The following is a 23,501-nucleotide window of genomic DNA, read 5'->3' as shown; positions in this document are numbered from 1 at the left end:
AAATCTAGATCAGCTTTCAGTCAATAAAAGCCACTATGATCAAATATTTTTGTATCTTCGATTGTATATCAAATTTTGCACACAATCCACCCTTTGCCATGGGGATTTTTTTTGCACTCTTGAATGTTGCAACATTTGATATATTGTGCAGCTCAAAAAATATAGTCACTTACTATGTCTTGGTGCCAAATCTTAAAAAGCAACAACTTGGCAGTGGATGGTCAAGTCTCTGTCACACTGAATGCAATCTTCTTAGAAAGCAGGATAATAAAACCTCAATCAGAATACTGTGGCGCCCCTTCTCCTTTTGCTGAAGAGCAACCTTTGTCTCTGGTTTGCACGGTATAAAGCGACACCAGTCACCTTAGAGTTTGCACCATTTGCGTCTGTCTTTACACCACTAAAGTATAAAAAGTAAAGAGAGAGTGATGGAGACAGAGACTGGACATTTTCTTGGTACTTGGGAAGGGGAGGAAAAAAAAAGAAATCCTCCTTGGGCTCAATAAATTCATTTCTCATCTGAATGAGACCAGCAACGTGGAAAAATTTTGCTTTTCAGGCTGGGATGAATGTATGTTTCAACCACACATTAAGCAGTATTAGCGGTCAGTGGAGTGTCTAATGTGACTATTTTTCACAGTGGCCAACACTGCCCATGATTAGCATAATTAGCAGAGGCAAGCCTATACATATGGAAATGGAAAGTGCCTAAATGCCAGCCGTGGTGGAAATTTATGTGTGGTGGCTAACACCACTGGCACATCTGAATAAAATGTAAGTGAAACTGATTTTCCTGTTGTTTTGGCTGTGGATACAGTTTCTGCAGGATAGGTGTGAAAAATGGAGTAGCCAAATTACAATCAAGCAGAAATGATGACTATTGCTTTCTTGATTTGATGCAGCTTCTCTGCTAAGGCAATAGTATCCTTGATGACTCATGAACAGATACAGTGTATTTCTATAGGTAAGACAGCAACACGCCAGCTCCTCTTTCTCGCCCCAAGCCTCACCCTCCCACAGTCGGTTCCGGCATTGTTTTACGGGGCTGGGAAAGTTTTGGTCTATTTGAGGGGAAAAAAGACCTTTTTTCTTATTCTGCTGTTTGTTGGGAAACATTTGAAAGAAATTGAAGGGTTGAATGACAAAGGGTCTGCATTCAGTGCGGAGCCATACTGAAGGATTGTATGGAGGAATGGCCCATCTGCTGGGAGGCGCCCTGGCTGGGGGAATGCCAGGGTACATGGGTGTTCCTTGGTCCGCAGTCTGGATTCTGGTGGCTCCAAATATAGAAAATACCTAAAGTAAGTGTATAGGGATGTTGCATAGAAGGCCGAACAAATAGTTTTATGTTGGTCTGAGCAACATTTTTCTGAAATTTGTAATTTCAAGGCAAACAGAGACTTCCTCTCTTGTTGACACACATTATAGATGAGGCAAAAACAACAACTACATATAGCAAGTGAAAGCATACATGTCACTTTAAGCCCTCTTCGTTTTGGGTCTTCCTCCGTAGCAGCGTGGGGCCTTTCAGGGGCCCCCTAATCCAGCTAATCTACCACACTGAAGTTTGAAGGTGGCCCGGTCTGACCTAGCAGGGCCTGGAACTGGGATCAAGCCTATAGATGGTGCGAAGAACAGAATCAGCTGTATATAAAGTCCTGGCATCATTTTAGGTGTAAGAAGCCACACTGATTTAGGGATTTCTTGCTTTTTAGAGGATCAGATGGAGAGAAAAGGACATGTAGATATCTGTAAAAACACACTACATTTGTCAATAGAAGGGTAGAAAGCCTTGTTTCACAGTTTTGTTGGGTTTGTTATGACGTTTTCTTTCACTTTTCAGTTTCCTGTTATCCAAACTGCTTTGAAAGCATCTGTGGTGGTAAAACCAGTTAACAAAGTTCATTTTGCAGCAAACATGCTTCCTCAAATATATAAGCCTTTAGAAAACACCACATAGATGGAAAACACCACATTTATGGATGGTATAAAATGTTTTTTTTATTCTGTTTTTGATCAACAAAAACAAAAAAATATATGTTTCCTTGTCGTGAACGCCATAAAATCACAAACCTCTCACGTGTTTTTCACATTCAAAAGAGCTTTCTTCTCAGGGTGGGAACATTTCTGGGAGCTGTCTCTTTAAGGTTGTTAGAAACAGAGACTGAGTAGAGAGGGAGAGTAGGGGTAGAGTGAAAAAAGAGCAAGTAGGAGACAGAGAAGTTCAGAAAGAGAAAAAGGGGGAGAAAAGGATGAGAGAAACAAGAAAAGGTAGAGCTGAGCTTACTCGAGCAGTAGTAAGCAGGGTAGCTGTGACACTCTGCAGAGTTCGGGTGTTTTGGGGCCGGACCTGGGGCTGAGGAACGAAGGCGAGAAGGAGAGCAGGGGAGAGGACAGAGCGCCTGGGTGGTCCAGATGGGAGGAACGAGACACAAATAGCTATAATTTACTTCAGGAGGCCTGTAATTACAGAGCCAGAGTCTCTCCAAGCCACCCAGTTCCTGTTGGGATCAAAACCCCGTGTTGCAGAGGTTAACATACAAAACGTCAAAAAAGGTTTTAACAGATGTCAGAAAGAGGTCCACAAACGGAAAAGCTTTCATTTTGCCGCAGCCATTTTTGATTGGGAAGCTGTTGTGGGGATGGACACTGAGTGGAGTTGAATCACAGATTTGCACCCAGTGAGATATTTCTTTGTAGCACAGATACATGACAGTGTGAAAAAGATTCTTTGACACTCACATGCAACTTTCTCAAACGGATATGTCTCCAAAAGACCAGACAGTGTATCTCATTTGTAATGTGTGAATACATTCACCTAAGACTTTTGAAAGTCGCGTTTGTCCGATTTTGTCACTAATATGACATAATCCAAACAAGTTGATCGGGTGTTCGTGAATATAATTAAAACTTTGAAAGTGAAGCCTAGAAATATCGGACTTGTGTCTCCAGGGCCCAGAAATCCTAACCTGATCTCACACTTTAGCTGCGTAGTTTGTTTTTCCTTTTCTCCCCATCAATTACAGCAGTCTGTTCTGGGGTGGGGGGAGGTGCGGGGAACGTGAGAGAGAGAGAAAAAAAAGACACAAAAACTAGACAGATGGAAAGATATAGCAGATCAGTTTATGTTAAAAGGAAAAGAGATAGAGATGCTTAACAATAGGGTGAAGCCATAACTGAGGGAAGCACAGTGGAAGTGAGTAAAAGAGTGAAAAAAAAACAACTAGTTTAAGATGGTGATAGCCCTTGTTTCCAAACTTCTCTTCCTCGTCCCGTTTTTTTTTTCCCTCTCTCCCCCGCTTCCCCTCCTTGTCTTTCTCTCTCCGGGGTTGTCATGTAGTGGGACAGCGAGAGGGGCAGACAGGCTCTCTGTGATCCAGCGCGGCATGTTTCATGTTCACTTGGCACAGGCGCAGATCCCCCCGGCTGGCAAACTCTTTTCAGGGCAACCTCCTGTAATTAGGGGGCTGGGGTCTACCACACAGCACAGCATAGCTCTACTTTTCTTCTCTCTGTGATTTTTTTTCTGCTCCTTCTAACATTTTTCTTGCTCATCACAGCTTCTCTTTCTTTTAAATGTGTTCAGCTTTCTTTATCTTCTGGTATACCGCTATAGCCTTTTGTCTTTTGGTCTCCTTACTACCTAGAAGAAGGGCATTTCATGCAGTCAGCCTTGAATTTTATCAAGAAAAGCAAGCCATATGCTGATAGGGATTTTTTTCCCCCTGCTGATACAGAATGTTTGAGTCCCTATTTGCTTCTGCAAGAGCTAAGGTAGAAGGTTTTTTGGGGCATCAGAAGCCTGGTCTTACTAACTAAGGGCACATCTGTTTCACAGAAGGAACCAATGAGAAGCCGTATTAGTCATTTCTCTTGGCCAGACCCTGCCTCGTGTGAAGTGCCTTCAAAACCAACACTGGTGAAGGCCAAGGGCGTTGGTCAATTCATATATATTCATGTGTGTGTGTGTGTGTGTTCTTGTGTGTGTGCGTATAGTATGAAAAAAAAAACCTGCAATAGGCTGCAAATGTGCTCTTTTTTTTAAATCTATGAAGAATATCAACCAATTTGTTTCCTTCTGTTTCTTCCTAGCTGGCAGTCGGGTGAGCACAGAACTTCGCTACACCAGAGAGAAGCAGGGAGAGGAGTCGGTGTTTACCTCGCAGATGCTCATCCAGACACCCAAAGAAGAGGGCACGAATATTTTGACGCAGGAGGCTTTGCTGGTTCACATGGAGGCCGCACTGTCGGCCAGCAAGGTGCAGGTGTCGCTGTTTGGAAAGTGAGTGGAGGTTTTCCTCACATTTACATGCATCCGTTGTAAAAAAATAATAAATAAACAGAATAAAGAAAGAAAAACTAACTGAATTGTTTTTCGTCTCTCATAGATCGTGGGATCTCAATAAAATATGCTACAAATCAGGAGTTCCTATTATAGAAAATGTCATGATTGAAAGGGTAAGTTGACGACTCTGCTTCATTCCTTCAAGCTCACATTTCTCACTTAATTTGGTTTTAATTGTTTTCTCCTCCTTTTTTCTTGCTCTAAGATGATTGACAAGCTATTCCCATGTATGATAATCACTCCATTGGACTGTTTCTGGGAAGGGGCCAAACTACAAGGAGGTTCTGCCTACTTACCGTAAGTCTCAGAATATCTGACCCAACAAAAACACACACGATAGAAAGACTCTGGCTGTCTTTGAGCTCCATCCGATCTAACAAGAGGTCCACAACTTGCAGGATGGAGACATACAGTTAGGCTTTGAGCAGTCTGTCAGTGGGTGCTGTGACTGACAGCGTTAGGCAGTAATAGAGTTCTTTTCGGGTCCGGAGAGGGAAAGGAGAAGGACGGGAGGGAGAGGGGTGTTCTGACAGAGAAATTCAAAGAGAAAAAGGTTAGGGAGGGATGCAGCGAAACGAGGGAGAGGAGATGGCTGGAGCAGCAACTGGGTGGTGGGCTGGTAGTGCAGAGGGCGGGGAGGCGGTGGCAGTGGTGGTGGCGGTGGCAGGGGAGCCCTTTGGGTCAGACAATGGTAAGCATTCTTTCAGTTTACGAGTGAGTGTCCATCAGTGCAGGGGCCCCAGAGGAGGAGGGAGGTGGGGGTGTCCGTGGTGGAGGGGTGGCTTTGTCAGCTCACGGCTAACACTCGGCATTCTCATGGTAATGCCCTGGGCTCCCAGCTCCCAAGTTGTCCAACAAATAAAATGGGCAGTATTCAAACCTCAAGTCCCCCGAGAAGGATGGAGAGAGGCTACAAGACAGTTAACAGTGGAGTCTGGGCGTATTTGCAGATTCAAGTTTTTTCTTTTTTTTTTTTTTCAGTCCCTTTTTCTTTTTTGTGGAACAAAGTTCTCTTGAGAAATAGAGTTGCTGAAAGGGATCTCTCTCTTTTTCTCTTTTTTTTTTCTTCTTTTTGTCATCAGGAGTGATATTTTAATTGAGTGCGTACTTTGGAAAAAGAATGTTTAGATCGCAGCAGATGTTTCTACGCTAAGAAATATTTTGTTTATGCATCCGTCTGAGCTGACAGCGCCGTGTTGCATGACAAGCCAGTGCGTACAGAAACAAACACAAAGTTTCCCATCCTTAGCATCTCCCAGTTGGCCTGTGTGATCGCACCAGAGTGAGAGGAGTGGGGTTTTTGATGATTCACACATCTTCCAACCATTGCTGTAAATCCATACGATGTTTGTGACATCTGTTGTTGTTTATTAAGTGTTTATTACTTGTGCTTTGTGAAGAGCTGAAAAAAATCAGGACTGGTCCCGGGGTGGTGATGCTTTTGTTTGACTTCTAGTTCAGATGTGTTTAATGAAAAAAAAATAGAAGAAACACAGAGCACTAGACAAGAGAAAGACCAAAATCAGAAGAAGACAGATTGGGAAAGAGGGTGAAGAAAGGGGTGCAAAAAAAGAAAAAAGAAAAACTTTGGAGAAGAAAAAACAGCAATCTATGAAAAAACAAAAGAGCCCAGGCCTGGTTCAGTCAAGCAAAAAGTAGCTGATAAAGGAGTGTCTTTGCAACCGGCAGCAAAATGGGAGCCTGGTATGTGGGAATAGGAGAGGACCTCAGGAGAATTGGAGGAAGATCGAATCTTGAACCCAAATTCTTTTTTGAATTATTTATTTTCCTGATGATTCTTTCTATCATTCCAAATGACAGAACAAAGGCACAAAACGAGACAACAATGAAGGATTATTTCCAAAGATCTCTGACTTATGAAGAAAATTTTATTAGGTCTTAAATATATCTAAGGCCTAATATAATTTTAAGCGGTATGGGGGGGAGGGGACTATTAAATTTGTTATTTCTGTGTTCAAGAAAAGTTTACAAACAAGATAATTGAGTGGAAATATCCACAAATATAGTGTTGTGCAAATGGTGGGTCTACTCCTGTCTTCTTGGTCGTCCCTGAATCTATTCTTCCTCTCCCTCACTTTTTTGTCTTTATCAAGATGTTTGCGAGGCAGAGGTAATTGTTATGACTCGGTGCAGGGCACTGAGGAATGAAAGTGAGCAGGCAGCCACCGTGCCTTTATTATTTTTTTCTTCCCGGGCATTGTGGCAGCGTGAAACAGGATAATAAACGCTATTTTATCCTGTATCTGCAGCTCGCCTCCTGCGTGGCCCCCGTGCAGCAGAGGAGCAAGAGCACAGAACAGATTAGGCGTTTTTCTGCTCGCAATAAAGATTAGCGTGTAAAGCAGCAGAGATGGGTTCAGGGTTTGCTCTCGAAGTTAAGATTTTATGGTGAAACTGGTCTGGATTGTTGACCAATAAAAGTCTGTTTTTTGCTTTGCAGGGGCATGCCAGATATCCAGTGGATGAATTTAGATCCTGTCAAGCTGATGGAAGAACTGGGCCAGTACACATCCCTGGAAGGTTTTAAAGAGATGTTGGACAAAGCCCAGGTAAGGCACTATTGAAGGGTAACTTATTGAAGGGTAGACTTGCTTGTTTACTTAGAAACTGCTTTGAACATGGGTAGTGTGGCTCACTGCTCAGGGTAAAGTCTCTTCTGGGGCGCCACAGGGATCCACCTTTTTTGGGGGGCCGGGGGGGTTGAGCAAACAAAACACAAAAAAGAGAACCTGTAAACTACCTATCAGCACCTTTCACAGACACCAAGGCTTTAATGTTGCTTTTTTTTTTTTCTTCAGGTGGGACACGCCTATATGGACAGGCCGTGCCTCGACCCATCAGACCCGGACTGCCCTCTCAGTGCCCCCAATAAGGAACAGGAAGAAGTGAGTTCATGCTTCCAAAGTGTAACTGTAGGCGTCATATACGATTGTAGTGGCAGAGCTTAACTTTTCTAAGGCTTATAATTTTCCTTCTTTTCAGAGTCCGGACATTGCCGGGCGTCTCCAGGGTGGATGCCACGGCTTCAGTCAGAAGTTCATGCACTGGCAGGAGGAGCTCATCCTGGGAGGGCGTGTCAAAAGCAGCCAGGATGCCCTACTAAGGTGTGCAGACTTGCAAGGAGAAAGAATAACACAGCAGACTGGAGCTTAACCCAGACATATCAAGACAAATAGGGTTCATAAATAAACTGAATGTTTGATAGGCTAATTAAAGATAATTGACAATCAAATGAAGTCTCATGGATTGCTACACCTTTTTAGTATGAAAGAAGTAAAGAAGAAGGAGAAAAACTTATTGGCTGGTGCTGACCCAAGTCCTTTTATTAGTTTCCAAAGTTGGATCCACAGCAGGTCATGAAACACCAGTGTAGGGTCTATGTATGACTTCTAGATACTAAATCAATTTTTAACAAGATTTTTAAAACATATCTTCTGCCATAATTGTAAAAAAACATTTCCAGTAGTCATAAATGAATAAAACGAAGTAATATAATGGTTATTTGAGCTGTTTTGAAGGGTCATTTTATCCTAGCTTACTGGCTTGTGACTTTGTTGTTTACCCCAACCATAAATAATGGGCTGGTCGTCTCCAGCAGTAAAAACATTTAGAAACAGCTGCTCCACTGGATTTATTAAGGCATTCAGCACAAATTAAGATACTGCACCGGATCAGACGGCAGATTTGAGATTCACACAGGTTTGCTTTTGCCTTGTTTTTTTTTTTTTTTACAGAATCTCTGCTTAGTGTCGACTTAATCTGTTCCTGTTTTACCAATCACAATTTAGAGTTTAGTCCATTGATTATATGAGACATCTCCTTTGGCAAACTCTGCTGTCTTCTCTTAATACAGTCTTAAATGTTTTTGTCTCACAAATATTATTACACTCATTGTTCAGCTTCTGAGATGGCCTGTGGGTGCTTTAGGTGATGTCACTTCGAAGCATCCTATTGAAACGGATGATGCTCAACACCCAGCTAATCCATTATTTGCATGCCCATGCAGTGCGGAGGCTCTCCAATCCATGTTCCTGTTGATGAGTCCCAAGCAGCTCTATGAACACTTCAAGGACGACTATGAGATCCACGACATCAACTGGAATGCGGAAAAGGCCACCGCCATCCTCGAGTCCTGGCAGAGGAAGTTTGTGGAGGTATGAACTCGCTATTGTTTTTAAAGCCATACATTTGTTACAAAGTTTAATAAAACAAAATGTTTTTCTTAGGTGTCTTCCTCTTCCTATGCAATGTTGTTCTCCGTGTACACGCACACACGCCCGCACACACACTATGCAGTATTCGAATTCCATCAGTCTTCAGCTCCCTGAATGAAGTGAACAGGGCACCAGGTTTCCGTGTGCATGTGTGTGCAGCAGGGCAGTCATCTCTCTCTGTCAGAGCCCTAGTTATAGGAACAAGCTGTTGCTATGATAGCCGACACCCACCACTGAGAGGGTGGTGGGGAGAGGGGGTGGATAACAAACTCCCAATGTAAACTGACCGAGACACAAGACCTCCTCTTTGACACATTAAACAACAGGAGCAGATCTGTTTGAGATAGCGAACGATGACTTCATGTGCGCAGGTAGATCCTCAGAAAACTTTGGTTCATGCGTGGTGTGGAGTGTGTAGAGAGTGGCTGCGTGAACCGTGCGATCCTATCCTTTTCACCTTTGACCTCCTAACCTCTGGCATCTGTGCTCATTACTCCTCAGTTGTCATACTTATGTGTGGACGCACACACATGCTGCCACATGTAAAAACACATTCATGCTCACTTTCAGACATACTTCAAAAAGATAGATTGGTCTTTTTTTTTTCCTCCTGGATTTTCTTCACTTGCATTCTGCAAAGCATGTTTTGACAACTAGTTATTTCCTTACAGGTCGTCCACCAGAGTATTCCTGGTAATTCCAGTCAGTCTATCCATGCCTTCTCCACAACCACCCTCAACGACATCATGAAGTCCTTCTCTGACGTCAGTGTCATCAGAGTCGCTGGAGGATACTTGCTCATGGTGATTACCTAGTGAAATCGGAGTGTTTTTATGAGGAGAGAAGTTTAAGCAAGGGGTTATGGTGTTTACACAGCATGTCTTCTCCCTAGTTGGCCTATGCCTGTGTGACGATGCTCAGGTGGGACTGTGCCAAGTCGCAGGGGGCTGTTGGACTGGCGGGGGTGCTGCTGGTAGCCCTGTCGGTGGCAGCAGGACTGGGACTCTGCTCTCTACTTGGCCTCTCTTTCAATGCTGCTACTACACAGGTACAACACAAAGGAAAATGCCCTATGCTATATGGATGGATGGAGAGAGTATGGCACATTATTTATTCATCTTGAAATTAAGTTTACTTATATTGCATCATATGCTGCTTTTATACATACAAGTGCCTTACTGCAAGTGTAACTGTGTAATTTTTTGAGGTGCATTTATGATTAAAATGGCATTATACTGAAGAAAGACATGCATAAACTTAAAGAAAAACAAAATTGTGGTATCAGATATTTCTAGACTGAGGCACGAAAGATTAAGGTTGTTATTACTGTTTCAGAAAAGTCTTAGAAAGTGAATGATGTCTTAGAATAAATCATAAATTCTTAGGGTTTTGTTGTTGCATGAATCCTTTTTTATGGGTGGCAAAAGGGGGGGCTTTCAAAAAAGTGTTTTGGAACCACTGGTTCAGAGGACAATGCGATCTTAAAAGTATGTGTGGGGGGTAATTCCTTTGATTTAATGCCCAGAATTTGATGTCAACTTTCTTCAAATGTTCATTCTGACCCTTTTGCCCTCCACTGATGCGTTTCCCATCCCAGGTGCTTCCCTTCCTGGCACTGGGGATTGGTGTAGATGACATGTTTCTGTTGGCGCACTCCTTCACGGAGGCAGGAAGTAATATCCCCTTTAAGGTACTTTTAAATATCTCCTCCACACTGCCCTCCTCTCTTTTCGTCTCCTCTTTTTTTTCTCTTTTGACTCATCTGTGTTTTTGCATTTGCGTGAAGGAGCGGACAGGAGACTGCTTGCGTCGCACCGGCACAAGTGTGGCTCTGACTTCCATAAACAACATGATTGCATTCTTCATGGCTGCCCTGGTGCCCATCCCAGCCTTGCGGGCATTCTCTCTGCAGGTATGTTTTTTTTATTTTTTATTCCACCCTCACGCGGATGTGCTAGCTAGGACATAAATGCGGCAAACGCACAATCGCGCACCATGAAGCCCAAAGCTCCTTTGCAAATGAAAGAGAAAACTTAAAAGAAGTGACACTTATTCACAGAAACGAAAGCTTTTGTTGCTGCTTTTATTGCCTCTGCACCTAGAGGGCCTGGATTTTTTTTTTCTGTAGATACATGTCTTTGCATGTGTGTATAACATGAAATATTCAGAGCATAAAGGGCTGTGAACAGACTTAAAGAAGCAGACAGAGAGAGGAGGGAGTAGTGGATCAGTATATCACTGGCCCGTCAAAGCGGTTTTCTCTGATCTGTGACTAACTGTGGGTGGTCTGAGACACACAAGCGCACAGATAAACACATACACATAAATGTGCTCACACTCGAAACCACATAACAGAATGTCAGCTCCAGGGCCTGAGCTGAATGGGGGGTGGCGGTGATGGAAGCACTGGTAACAGGGTGATGGTTTTGCTCAGACTCGTAACATATATGTGCTTTCTTCTTCTTTCTTTTCTTTCAAATCACTCTTCCTCTCTTCGTTCTGTCTTTCTAACCTCCTGGCTTGTTGATTTAGAGCAGGGATTTTCTTGACTTACGGGGCTGTACTCTAAGATACTAAGAAAAAGTTTTGACTTAACCCAGCTGGGCTTATGGATCTGTAATTTTTCCACTTGTCTCTCTCTTCCCAGGCAGCCATTGTGGTGGTGTTTAATTTTGCCATGGTGCTGCTCATCTTCCCTGCCATCCTCAGCTTGGACCTCCACCGGCGCGAGGACAAACGCTTGGACATCCTCTGCTGCCTGTACAGCCCGTGCGCTGATCGCGTCATTCACCTCTCGCCGCATGAGCTGTCAGAAGCCGGCGAGCAGTCTCAGGCGCCCGGGTCGGGGACAGCGCATGCGCACCAGTATGCTGCAGGACCGACAATCACCACCAGCACCCAGATCACCACAACAGTGCAAGCGTTTACGCAGTGCGACGCAGCGGGTCAGCATATCGTCACAATTCTGCCACCAACTTCACAGATCTCCACAAGCTCTCCCTCCATCATTGTCTGCCCCACCACACAGACTCAGGGTACACGAATCCTTTGGAGTCATAATATAGGAAAGATTAGTTATATTTAATACAAAACACTCTAACATTTGATTTCTATATCTTATTCTCCCTAGCTGCGTCACCTTCCCCGACCACCACCTCTGTGCCAGACCACTACGGCTCCCAGCTCTTCACCCCGACTTCCAGCTCCACGCGGGACCTCCTAGCCCAGGTCGAAGACTCCAAATCGGGGAAGGAGTGCGTTCCACTCCCCTTCCTTCACTGGAACCTGTCTAAGTTCGCCCGGGAAAAGTATGCTCCCCTACTTCTGAAGCCCAAGAGCAAAGTCGCAGTGGTGGTTCTCTTCCTGGGACTTCTCAGCCTCGGGCTATACGGGACCACCATGGTGCATGACGGCCTCTACCTGACCGACATCGTGCCCCGTGATACCAAGGAGTATGACTTCATCGATGCACAGTTCAAGTACTTCTCCTTCTACAATATGTACTTAGTGACGATGGATGGGTTCGACTACGCCCGATCTCAGAGGCTGCTGATTCAGCTGCACAACGCCTTCAACTCTGTCAAATACGTAGTCCGAGACAGCGACAACAAGCTGCCCCGCATGTGGCTGCACTACTTCCAGGACTGGCTGAACGGTAAAGAGCTTAAAAGTTTAAAAAGAAACTTTCCCCAGCCTCTTGAAGTTTTCTTTAAATAAGAAAAAAAACTTTTTTTTTTCTTGTAGTTGTGTCTATTTTATAAGCGCAACATTTTGTGGCTGATTTCTTATCACCAGTTTTTGTGAAACCTCTGCCTGTTGTTTCCAATTCTTCCAATTTGGATTTCTCTTACTGAATTATAATAGAAGAAGATATAAGAACAGCAAATCAAAGGTCTTTCATCTGTGAGGGGTCTTTACCTTTAATATAAGGACCACAACTAAAGTCACACCACATGAGCGAGAGAAGAGTTGCTAAAAATGAGGGGTTTAATAATATTTGAAGCAAATTAAGGACAGAATAATTACATAATTTAGCATCTTGTGTTAGTGATTAGCATAATTAGAATTGCTAGCATCGATGTTTGTAAGCTACCAACATATCCAATTTAAAAATGTTCCTTAACATTCAGCAGTTGAAAGCTTAAAAGGATAACATAGAGCATCTTTGTACTTTGTACTTGTTCACGTGTTTTAATTTCCTTCCTGTTTTCTGTTGAAGTTTCAGTCTCTCTCGCTCTCTTCCAGCCTGAATGGAAGAGACATTGGTGTGATATGTCTGACTTTATTTTTATGCACATTACTGATGCTAAAAATATACAACTGTAGCTATACTTATACAGAATACTCCAGTGTTTTGTCATTGCAACTTGTTAGCTCTTAGATTTTGTGCTTTCGTTGACCAGAAAAAGAAAAAAATAAACCAATTCTTCCACTTTTTGCTTTAATAAAGTCGGCTTGCGGTGAGCAGAGGGAGTGGGGTTGAGAATTTGCAAAGGGTGAGCGAAAGTTCAGTCATACTATCCCCCCCTCCACCTGGGCTCATGGGTGGCGTTGTCGATAGGTTGAGGTCATGGGTTATCTTTACATGCATGTGTACATTTGTGTGTGTGGGTGTCCTTAGGTTATAATGTGTCAAAGCCCCAGTCAAGAGGAAGTAATAGTTAACAGGTCAATCAGGGCCAACTGTGGGGGAAAACAAAAAAAGAGGAAACATGAGCTTTCACATTTTCAGCGTCACCTCATTCAAAGAGAAACATCTGGAAAAACTTTCTGTTTTTATGGTTATAAGAATCAAAGCATTTCCAAGTAATATCCACAATAATTCTTCCTTTTTGTGTGTTTTTACCTCACGCGTAGGTCTCCAGGCTGCTTTTGATGCTGATTGGCAGGCGGGCCGGATTACAGTTGACAGCTACAGGAACGGCACCGAAGATGGAGCTCTGGCGTACAAGCTGCTCATCCAGACAGGCTCCAAGAAAGAACCTTTCAACCACAGCCAGGTACCTCAAGACAGATAACCAGATGTCACTGTCCTGATCTAGCCTGTGGCCCGGAGAAAATTAATCCATGGATCTTCCTTCACTTCCTTCAGTTGACTTCTCGCCGGCTGGTGGATGGCGAGGGTTTGATCCCCCCGGAGGTGTTTTACATTTACCTGACCGTGTGGGTCAGTAATGATCCCCTGGGCTATGCCGCATCCCAGGCCAACTTTTATCCTCACCCCAGAGAGTGGATTCATGACAAGTATGACACCACAGGAGAAAATCTGCGCAGTAAGTGTTTTATAATTTTTTTTTTTAATACATTTTTGCATGTATGTCTCTCAGTAGAGACAACAAAATAATATTTTCCTCTATTCAGTCCCCTCAGCGGAACCCCTGGAGTTTGCTCAGTTTCCCTTCTACCTGAATGGCCTTCGGCAGGCTAGTGACTTCGTGGAGGCCATCGAGAGCGTGCGTGCCATTTGTGATGAGTTCAGCCGCAAGGGCGTGCTCAACTACCCTAACGGTTACCCCTTCCTGTTCTGGGAACAGTACATCGGCCTCCGTCACTGGTTCCTGCTGTCAATTAGCGTTGTGCTGGCCTGTACCTTCCTGGTATGCGCCATTCTCCTGCTCAACCCCTGGACGGCTGGCATCATTGTAAGTCCTGCCTCCCCCTTATTTGCCTCATCTTTCCATCACTCATCTATTCTGTCATTTCCCATTTCTGTCCTAAAGATCATTACCATCTTCCTAACTCCACTCTTAATTTTTCTTTCTATTCGCTCCTCTCAGCATAGCTCACCAACACTGTCTAGGGGCCCTTGTTTGTCTCTGCAGAGGGTCACTCTCTCACACATAGAGACATTGCCATTCTAGCATAGGTTTGCCTAGCCTCAGAAAAAAAGGAAATGCAAAACAGTCAAAAACAGTCTTTAGCGGGCTGGAGGTATTAGCTGTACCTCCAGCCCACTTCCTGTTTTTGTCAAATGGAGAAGGAGAGACACAGGAAGAGAACAGATCGGTCCAGTTGTAACCTTGGCCTGCTCAAGTCATCAGTCAAGTCAGAATATATAGATGGGCGCATCTTCATGTGACTTGGAGAGAAACATCCCTAATACATGCACACACATACATAAAAAATACATATGTTGATGAACTCTGTAAGGCAACAACTGAGTTTGTCTGTAAATAGTATGTTTTTTTTTAAAGGCACTCCCTTAGCAGCTCTGATTGGGACAACAAAGAGCTGCAGGCAAGTATGATGCCAGCGGGTGACAAGCCCCACTTGCCTGTGTGTGGTTGAGCAATAAAACTGCTTTTATCATTTCCACTGTTACTCTGCCCAAGCTCAAGACTCACGCTGAGATCAAAAGCTCCATCTTCCCAGGCATATATCTATTTTTTTTTTTAAAAAAAAACTTTTTTCATATAGGGATACATCCGGTTTCCTCAGTTTCTATGAATCTTCTACATTTAGTTGTTTTTTTTCTACTGATTCTTTATATTAGGAGCTGAGGTGATGTCAAACTGGGTGTGTGACAGTGGGGTTTTGCAATTAAAAAACCCCACTAAAGATACACACTGTATCTTTAGGAGATACAGTGTGTATCTCCTAAAGAATGTAGAGCCTTACCTGAACTCTTGAGATTTCTTCAATGTTGACGTTTCTTAATCTAACAAATTCCTCAACATACAGAGTTTAAAACCTCTGAAGGAACAGACCAAGTATTTCTACTTTTCTTTGTTCAGCTCTCCTGTTAGTCTTGCTCTCTCTTGATCTCTTGCAGCCTGGAGGATTTTTTTTAGTATAGCTTCAACCATTTCTATGACTTTATATTCAAACACTTCACAGAATTAGCTGACTTTGAGTCTTCCTCCTATAGCAAAACTTTCCACATCCGATAGCTGTACAGTTAGTGTGAACTGGTAGAATAGTGTGTTCAATGGTCATAAAAGATTTGAAGTACTCCGAGTCATTTGCCCAGAGCTAGAAATTTGAATATGAGTACAGGGTCACAGTTTTGTAGCGAAAATGGTCAACCCAGGCAAATGACGAATGACAAAATCACTGATAATTACCTCTTTCAAGGCCATTTTTTTGTTTCTTTTTCTGTTCCCTCATTCTTAATTTTCTTCCACACCAGAGTTACAACATTTCTTTGTGTGTGTGTGTTTCAGGTGTTTATCTTGGCCATGATGACGGTGGAGTTGTTTGGCATCATGGGCCTGATTGGCATCAAGCTCAGTGCCATTCCTGTGGTCATCCTGATCGCATCGGTGGGCATCGGTGTGGAGTTTACGGTTCACATTGCCCTGGTAAGTCTTCAGACTGCAACGGCTTTCAGTGAAACGCTTGTTTTGCTTGAAACCTGTATAAAAGATGGAAGAAATACTGAAAACCAGGACTTTAATTTGTTCTCCACAAAGCCCACATCAGTTCAAAGCAGAGACTCCTGTAGTTTTATTTGTTAAATGGAAAGTAATGAAGGTGAAATGTTTGTGATTAAGGATTTATTTTGGCTTCCTCCCTTATGCTGGCAGACTTTTATTGTAGCACAGTGTGGTGTTAAGCACAGTAATCCAGCAGTTCTGTAGCCTGCCAAGCTTTGCCACAAACACATTTTGGATGATTGGAAAGATTTCCAACTTCTTCCTCATCCCCACCTTTCCCATTTTTTTTGGCCACAGGGCTTCCTGACAGCAATTGGCAACAGAAACAAGCGCACAGCGGTGGCACTGGAACACATGTTCGCCCCAGTGGTTGATGGTGCAATCTCCACATTGCTGGGTGTTCTCATGCTGGCGGGTTCAGAGTTTGACTTCATCATGAGGTGAGATATATGTGGGTGTTTTTGTTTCTCCTAGCTGGGTTGCAAAAGGAAGCTTTCTCGGGAGACCTAAGGGCTTGATGCAGGTGGAAGTGTTTTTCTCTATCTTTCTTCACACACACACGCATGCATGCAGACAGTGTCTATTACACAGCTGGTTCTGTCACTCCAGGAGGACACGCACACATGCACACACACAGATCCCCAACTTCAGAATGCAACAAATGGGGAAAACATCAGTGTTGTATAGCAGCTGCTTGTAAACATGGAAGCTTTCTGCTGCCCACTGGGTGGTGTCTCTCTCTGACTCCCTCACTCTCTCTCTCTCTCTCTCTCTGTCACACACACACTCGGGGAATCTGTAAAAATTCCTATCATCCATTTGGCATTCTTTCCCTTCCATGTCGGATGCCATAATAAAAAGTGGAGCTAAATTTGAACTGGTCAGCCAGTCAGATGTTATGCAGCCCACCAACAGAGACTGTTCCTTCCATCTCTGTTCTCAGTGCATGTGCGTGCCTTGCGAGCGAAGTGTAAATCTTGTGCATGTGCGTCGTAATGCGTCTTTTTTTCTTTCTTTCTTTCTTGCACTTCATGGGCTAAGTGGAAAAAAAGCCGAATAGCTCCATGTTTTTCAGCAGAACGTGGTCTCGGCCCAAACCCGAAACCACAACCTTGAGCTCACAGACTGCAACAGGCCTCCGTGACATAAAAACAGCCAGTTTTTCTGAAGAAACTCGCACAGAAGCAGAAGGAGACGCAGGGAGTGGGAGTCTTGGGAGGGTTAGCTGACTTGCACGGATATGTGGTTCTTATGGGTGGTTCAAATATAGTAAAGGGAACCTCCACAGAGATGGAGAACTGAAGTTAAGCAAATGCAAGGAAACTAAAAGAAAGGAAAAATCACTAGAAAGTGGTTGGCATGCAACATGTGGCCAGAGGATGGGAAGGGGTGAGGCAGAGGGGCCGAGGCTCTGTTGGAGGTCTTGTTTAGCTGCAGTTGTAGTTGGGCAAATGGGGCGAGGCAAAGCAGGCTAGCTGGGGAGCAGCATAAACATACTGGTGTAAACATCTTCTGGCCTTGTAATGCGCTGAATACACAAACAAGCATGAATAGAGACTCTTCTCACCAGTCTCTCTCTTTTTTTTACAAACAGAAACACATATACCTTCATGTATGTACATGAATCCCTTTCCAGGCCTGACCACAACTGGAAAAGATTAGTTTGTGTAAGCCACTAAATTCCTGACAGTGACTGACGGGGGGGTGGGGTTCTAGTTGTCTCTTTTTGTCTGTAAGTAAAGTAAAAAGTGGCACATAAAGGAGACCGCTGTGGTATTTTGAATTCCATAATAGCTAGCTTCAAACTTCAATGGTCTAATATGATTTTGGTTTTATTTGAGGTTTTTAATCTTTTCTGAGAAAAAAAGGACTTTACTTGTTGAGTAGCAGTAATAATCATTTCGAGCGATTATGAAGAAGCATCTTTCCATAACAACTCCACTGCTTTCCTTCTTTTGTTTTGTTGTTTTTTTCTGCCTTCACCTCATGCCAACTTCATTATTTTTTTCTCTCCTTATTTCTTTCACCTCCTAAGGTCTGGCTTAGCAGACTTAAAGCATCTTACCGCCTCTCTTCCTTCGCGTTTTCTGTTAGTGTTTAAGTGGAGTCCTCTCTAATTTGCTCGGGGGAGCTCTTTCTTGTGGCGTGCCTCCACCCCTGGCCTCCCCGGAGCTCCGTCGAGATGCACGCACACATGCACAAAACAAGCACGCATGCAGTGGGAGCTGCAAAAAAAAAAAAAAAAGAGAGAAAAACAGAGCGAGAGAAAGTTGTGCAGAAGCAGCACATGAGGCATCAAAGCATGTTTAAGCTGAGTGGGGAGTCAGATTAGCCTCTCCCCCCAACCCCTTTGATACACAAGCATTGGGTTTTCCCAGCCTTCCTTCCCTGAGCTACTTTTCTTCCTCATGTACAGCAGCTGTGTGTGTGTGTGTGTGTGTGTGTGTGTGTGTGTGTGTGGGGTGTGTGTGTGGGGGGTGTGTGTGTGTGTGTGTGTGTGTGTGTGTGTGTGTGTGTGGGGGTGTGTGTGTGTGTGTGTGTGTGTGTGTGTGTGTGTGTGTGGGGGTGTGTGTAAGTCATGCACACAGTGATGTGGTTTTAACCCAAGTGGTCTTGCTCATTTTGTGTAAGATGCAAGGACAATCTCAACTGATTAGATTATTGAAATAATTGATTTCAAATGAAATTATTTAGAAAAATTTGGCTAAATGCTAATGTGGACGCAACACCACACAACTTTTGTCCAAGTAAAATAAGGTTTTACTGGTTTTTAATAGTAAAGATAAAATAATTAAATACTTTAAAGATGATAACCTGGCTAGCATTACAAAAACAGCTGTGTTTGTGTTTTTCCTCTGGAGAACGTGAATCCTTACCATTACTCTGAGATTTCTGAAAGCCTGCCAACATTGTTTGTTCCATAAAGACAGAAGTTAAAAGGAAAACAAGTTAAAAAGAAACAAAGATAGAAAAAAAGCAATTTGTACTGTTATCTGAGGAATGACTCTCGCTCTCTCTCACAAAAATGTCTTAATATAGAGAAATTTACATTAAAATAGCATCCTAGATTTTTGTTTTTCATCTTATTTCACTTCACCTCACTGATGCTGCAGTTAGCTATTCACTGGATTCTTTGATTCTTGAGAAAGTTCTTTTGTAAGCACAACCCCGTAACTAACGTGTGTTCACTAATTTCTTACCCCACATGACTTATCAGGATTATCAAAGCTGAAAATTGTCTGAAGTTGATTATATTTCTCTATTTGATCTAATCAAAGCTCTATGTCTGTTCATCTCGCAGGTATTTTTTTGCCGTCCTTGCCATTCTGACTGTTTTGGGGATGCTGAATGGCTTAGTTCTCCTCCCAGTCCTCCTTTCCATGCTGGGCCCTCCAGCTGAAGTCACCCCAGTTGACAATGCCAGCTGCCTGCCGACACCTTCTCCCGAGCCACCGCTGCCTCCTCCCATGGCCCACCACGGATACTTTACAGCCCACAACCATCCACGCTCGCCACGGCAGCAAGCGTTTTCTGAGTCGTCAGATTCTGAATTCTACTCCGAGGTGACGACGACCTCTGGGATCGGGGAGGAGGACTATAAGTACTGTGACAGGAACGCGTACCAAACGACAGCTCCTTCCACAACGTCCCACATACTGGTGGAAGCCAGCAAGAACCCAAGCTTCCCCAAACTAACGGTAAGCACCATGAGCGCATAAATCTTCAAAGATTTTTGTATATAACTCCTCTTTAATCTTGTATTTGTACTCATATGTAACATACAAATGTTGTGTTTGTTTTAGGTGCTGAAGCCCTTTAGGGAAAACGCAGTCGGTGGGAGGGTTGAACCGTTATGTGAATCCAACCACAATCTGCAACCACCTGTTGGCTCCCAGGTAACATGCTGGGATGGAAACAAGCGTGAGCAGCAGAGCGATCTTCAGAGACTGCAGGATCAGTCGCCTCAACGCTTACCCAGCGACAAAGCTCATTTCCCTGGGAGGACTTGTCAAAGTGGCCCCAGGCTGCAGAACAGCAGAGGGCCTCAGCCAAACAGGACTAAAGGGCCGAGCTACGGTCACAGCAACTCTTCCCTGCCAATGCAACAAGGCCCCTCTGGGGGCCCTGTCACCATGGTGACTGCTACAGCCTCCGTTACGGTGGCTGTGCACCCGACGTTACCGGGGACAGCTTATCAAGGCTACATGCATGAAGGTTTTGACGTGGACAGCGAGTTGGACTGTTTTGAAGCTGCTAAAAGGACTTGTGGCGACAAAACAAAATATTCTGCATGTAACAGAGACTCTCTAGAGCTCCAAGACTTGGAGGTGACACAAGTCCAGACGGAATATCAACTCGGCAAGTCACAAGGTGAGCCGGGATCCTCTGCTGACCTTTTCACAAACTTCTAAGAAGTTTTGAAATGAGAGCTTTATTTGCTGACCGTTTTCTATTTCCTGTGTGCTGCAGGTGGGCTGAGGATCCAGGCATCTACAGACTGCTAGAGACTCACTCATCATGGCTCTCTCACTTTGAGTCTCTGGATCCCAGAGCTCCTCGACCTCCTCACTGTGTCTCAAACTCTTAACTGTACATAGACTTCACATGAAAAAAAAAAAAAAAAAGCAGAGGATTCACATCAAGAACATGAAAAATGAAATTACTTGTTTTAAGAGTTATATAAATCTATGAGTATATATATTTTAATACTAAAAAGAGGGAAGCTATTTAAAAGAGTACTGTATAACTTGGGTATACTCTTATGTAAGATGTAAAAGATTATTTTCATGTGGGGATGTGGATTCGTTTTCCGTCCCACTTTGTATAGAATAAGAAATGTTCTATATGTTTTCACAAAAAGTGAGATTTTATTAAGGTATTAGAGTATTGAACATACATGGTCAGTGTTTATTTCTATTTGTGTTATTTTGTTGTTGTTTTTTTTTCTTGCTGCTACATTTCCGATTTCTTTTCAGGCAATTTGCCATAATAAGTGCAGTCCCCCAACCTATCCCATACCCCTTCCCTCCTCTTTTTTTTCACAGTATTATACTATGAAATACTTCGTCATAAACAATCTGTTGGGTCCAAGTTCTTTGTCACAGGTTGCAGGGAATTATACAGCAGATACTGTTTCCTAACATCAGTAACCATCAGTGTGTCCCCCTTTTTCTCATTATCCCAGCAATTAAAGATCAGTATTATGTTCTCCGTTTAGGCTCTAAACCTTTTGAATTATTTAGCCATCGTGCTGGAAAGCAACGCTCCTAATTCCAACGTTGTCTCAACATCCTCTGCAGTTTTAATCTACTTGAAGGAGCTCCGATAACTTGTGTTAATTTTTTCAGCAGTTTGTGTAAGCTCGTTTATGGGTTTTGGGGGGTGTTTTAGTCACTTTGTCGAAAAAGTGTTGTTCGCCTTGTCAAAAAGGGAATTTTAAAAATGCAAAGGGAGTTATTTTATTTGATTCTTCCCCCTTTCTGAGTAGCAACAGTGTCATGTTGTTTTGACTCTGAACTGGTTTAGTCAGTCCTGGTGCCTCAACTCATTTCGACTCACTTTCTACTCATTTTGCTTCCCCTCAGACTGAGAACAAAGCTTCAGTCGTTCAGTATTGGTCTCGTCACTGCCAGTTTAAACTGCAGGGATAAACATGCGGATCTATTGTCTTTGTCATGTTTCAAGTGGCAGCTTCTTCCGTTTTCGTACTTTTTGTAAATATGAAAGTTGAGTCGTTTAGCTACTGCAGTTGGGAATTATGAAGCAAAAGCAAGCAAAGCACCGCTTTCCAGTTCGAGCAGACCGCGTCAGATTCTGATGAGGGAGGGGGTCAAGAGCAAGGGCTCTTGCGGTGGTTTGTAGTTTATTTCAAGAAAGATGTTAATGTCATGCCATATAAATTATTTATATTAAAATTTTTATTTTTGTAGTTTGTACAGATGTTAGTACCTAGACCGAAGTTCTATTTTTAAAGAGTAAATATATATTATATATAAATATATCTATTTGTTCTTGAGGTTTTGTTTTATTGTTTTGTTTTGTTTGCCTTTTGGGGAATAGGGGAGGGGATGACAACACATTGTGCGAATGTGTGCGTGTGCAGGTTCATGTTGGCATGTGTGGGTGTGTGTGTGTGTGTGTGAATCAAAGGGGGCAATTGGAGGACCATGAAGGAGAAGTTGTGTAGGAAAAAGTGACATCGTGTTTTTAAGTTTCCTCTTGGCCCTTTCTTCTTCATTGTCATTTTTTAAGATGTTCATGTCCATGTCTGAAACACTGTGATTTCTGAAAACTATGCTCAAGAGAACCCATATGTGACCGTTATGTTCCCTCACCTGCTATAGAAATTAAACTAACAAAATAAATTGAATGACAAACTGCCTTCTTGTCGGTTGCCCTTTGTGACATCATGGGTCAGCGCTGTTATCACAAGCAGTGCAACCTATCAGTGTTTGCTGGTTAGTCTCTTATCGAGATGCTTTGTTTAATGGCTCTAACAAAAGGTTTATTGGTAGCATGTTGATATTTATGACTTAAAATCAGAGTCCTCAACAAGCATAAGTACAGCTGTGTATATTGTGCAGAAAAATGTTTTCATTTGGAAACTTTAAACATGCAGTGCATTGAGAAGGTTTCCACTGTTTATCTCTTTGCAGCTACAAGTATTCAGCTTCCAAGCTGATTGTGAGAAACAAACACAAAATTGTGAAAGAAAATAAATGCAACATGATGCATAAGTGCATAAATGCTAAATATTCTTAGCATTTCACATATTAAAAATCTAAACATTGTGCCATGCATTTCTCTTCTGCCTGCATTACTCTTATGTTCCCTAAATGAAATCCAATGTTCAATTTGCCTTCAGAGATTGCACACATGTAATCTAATCTCGCCATAAGTGCACAATATTAAACGCATCAATCGGTGATTTCAGTTAGTAGAGTTTCCTCATTTGACTGACCCCTCAGTTAAAAACAGGTAAAACTATCCCACAATTAAAAGTTACTCAAACTAATTTCATAGTATGAAAATTATACAGTTTTTGTTGTGAATGTTAACTTTACTCAGGATGAAGAAAGATTTTCTAGCGATAATGTCCAAATAATAGGCAGCATCCATCACACAAAAGTGAGTGACTCCTGAGAGAAAATACCATTTTAAATATAAAAAAAGAAATATTGTTAAAGGGGTATCCATTTAGAGAAAAAAACCTATAAACTATTTTTATATCCATTTGATTATAAATTCCATGTAAAAAATTATGGGAATGCTTCTCCACAAGAAAAATCGTTTTTGGCATTGCAGCAATTGAACCCTATAAGAACTGTTTTTGGTAAAAAATAAAAAATAAAAAAAAGAGAAGAAGTAAAGAATGAAAGAAAACAAATGGACAAAATAGTCATGACATATTTTCTGCATCATTTAATGTACTGGCTATAGCTCAATCAGTCAAGTGAAAAAAACTGGAATCAGAAAATTGACCCCTGTACATAAGCAGCTAATTGTGTACATGCTGGTTGTAGTGAGTGAGCAGAATCATGGTTC

The 23,501-nt window shown here is 42.7% G+C and overlaps 1 protein-coding gene across 1 annotated transcript in view; it reads left to right on the top strand.

Annotated features, from left to right (window-relative positions):
* The window catches only part of ptch2 (patched 2), a 28,002-nt gene extending 5,665 nt beyond the window's left edge, over nucleotides 1-22,337 (top strand). The window contains exons 3-23 of the mRNA XM_028021324.1: nucleotides 4,093-4,282; nucleotides 4,389-4,458; nucleotides 4,551-4,642; nucleotides 6,807-6,915; nucleotides 7,165-7,251; nucleotides 7,349-7,470; nucleotides 8,373-8,520; nucleotides 9,252-9,383; nucleotides 9,473-9,628; nucleotides 10,178-10,270; nucleotides 10,367-10,492; nucleotides 11,228-11,615; nucleotides 11,711-12,235; nucleotides 13,438-13,580; nucleotides 13,673-13,853; nucleotides 13,942-14,222; nucleotides 15,744-15,881; nucleotides 16,254-16,396; nucleotides 19,258-19,654; nucleotides 19,760-20,327; nucleotides 20,427-22,337. Of these exons, the coding sequence (XP_027877125.1) occupies nucleotides 4,093-4,282; nucleotides 4,389-4,458; nucleotides 4,551-4,642; nucleotides 6,807-6,915; nucleotides 7,165-7,251; nucleotides 7,349-7,470; nucleotides 8,373-8,520; nucleotides 9,252-9,383; nucleotides 9,473-9,628; nucleotides 10,178-10,270; nucleotides 10,367-10,492; nucleotides 11,228-11,615; nucleotides 11,711-12,235; nucleotides 13,438-13,580; nucleotides 13,673-13,853; nucleotides 13,942-14,222; nucleotides 15,744-15,881; nucleotides 16,254-16,396; nucleotides 19,258-19,654; nucleotides 19,760-20,327; nucleotides 20,427-20,461 (4,124 nt within the window). The 3' untranslated portion in view covers nucleotides 20,462-22,337. The remainder of the gene's footprint in view (nucleotides 1-4,092; nucleotides 4,283-4,388; nucleotides 4,459-4,550; nucleotides 4,643-6,806; nucleotides 6,916-7,164; nucleotides 7,252-7,348; nucleotides 7,471-8,372; nucleotides 8,521-9,251; nucleotides 9,384-9,472; nucleotides 9,629-10,177; nucleotides 10,271-10,366; nucleotides 10,493-11,227; nucleotides 11,616-11,710; nucleotides 12,236-13,437; nucleotides 13,581-13,672; nucleotides 13,854-13,941; nucleotides 14,223-15,743; nucleotides 15,882-16,253; nucleotides 16,397-19,257; nucleotides 19,655-19,759; nucleotides 20,328-20,426) is intronic.
* The last annotated feature ends 1,164 nt before the right edge of the window (nucleotides 22,338-23,501 follow it).

This window comes from Xiphophorus couchianus, chromosome 6 (assembly GCF_001444195.1).
Source record: "Xiphophorus couchianus chromosome 6, X_couchianus-1.0, whole genome shotgun sequence".
NCBI lineage: Eukaryota > Metazoa > Chordata > Actinopteri > Cyprinodontiformes > Poeciliidae > Xiphophorus > Xiphophorus couchianus.
Note: the sequence above shows the minus strand (reverse complement) of the source record. Positions and strands in the feature narration are given on the sequence as shown.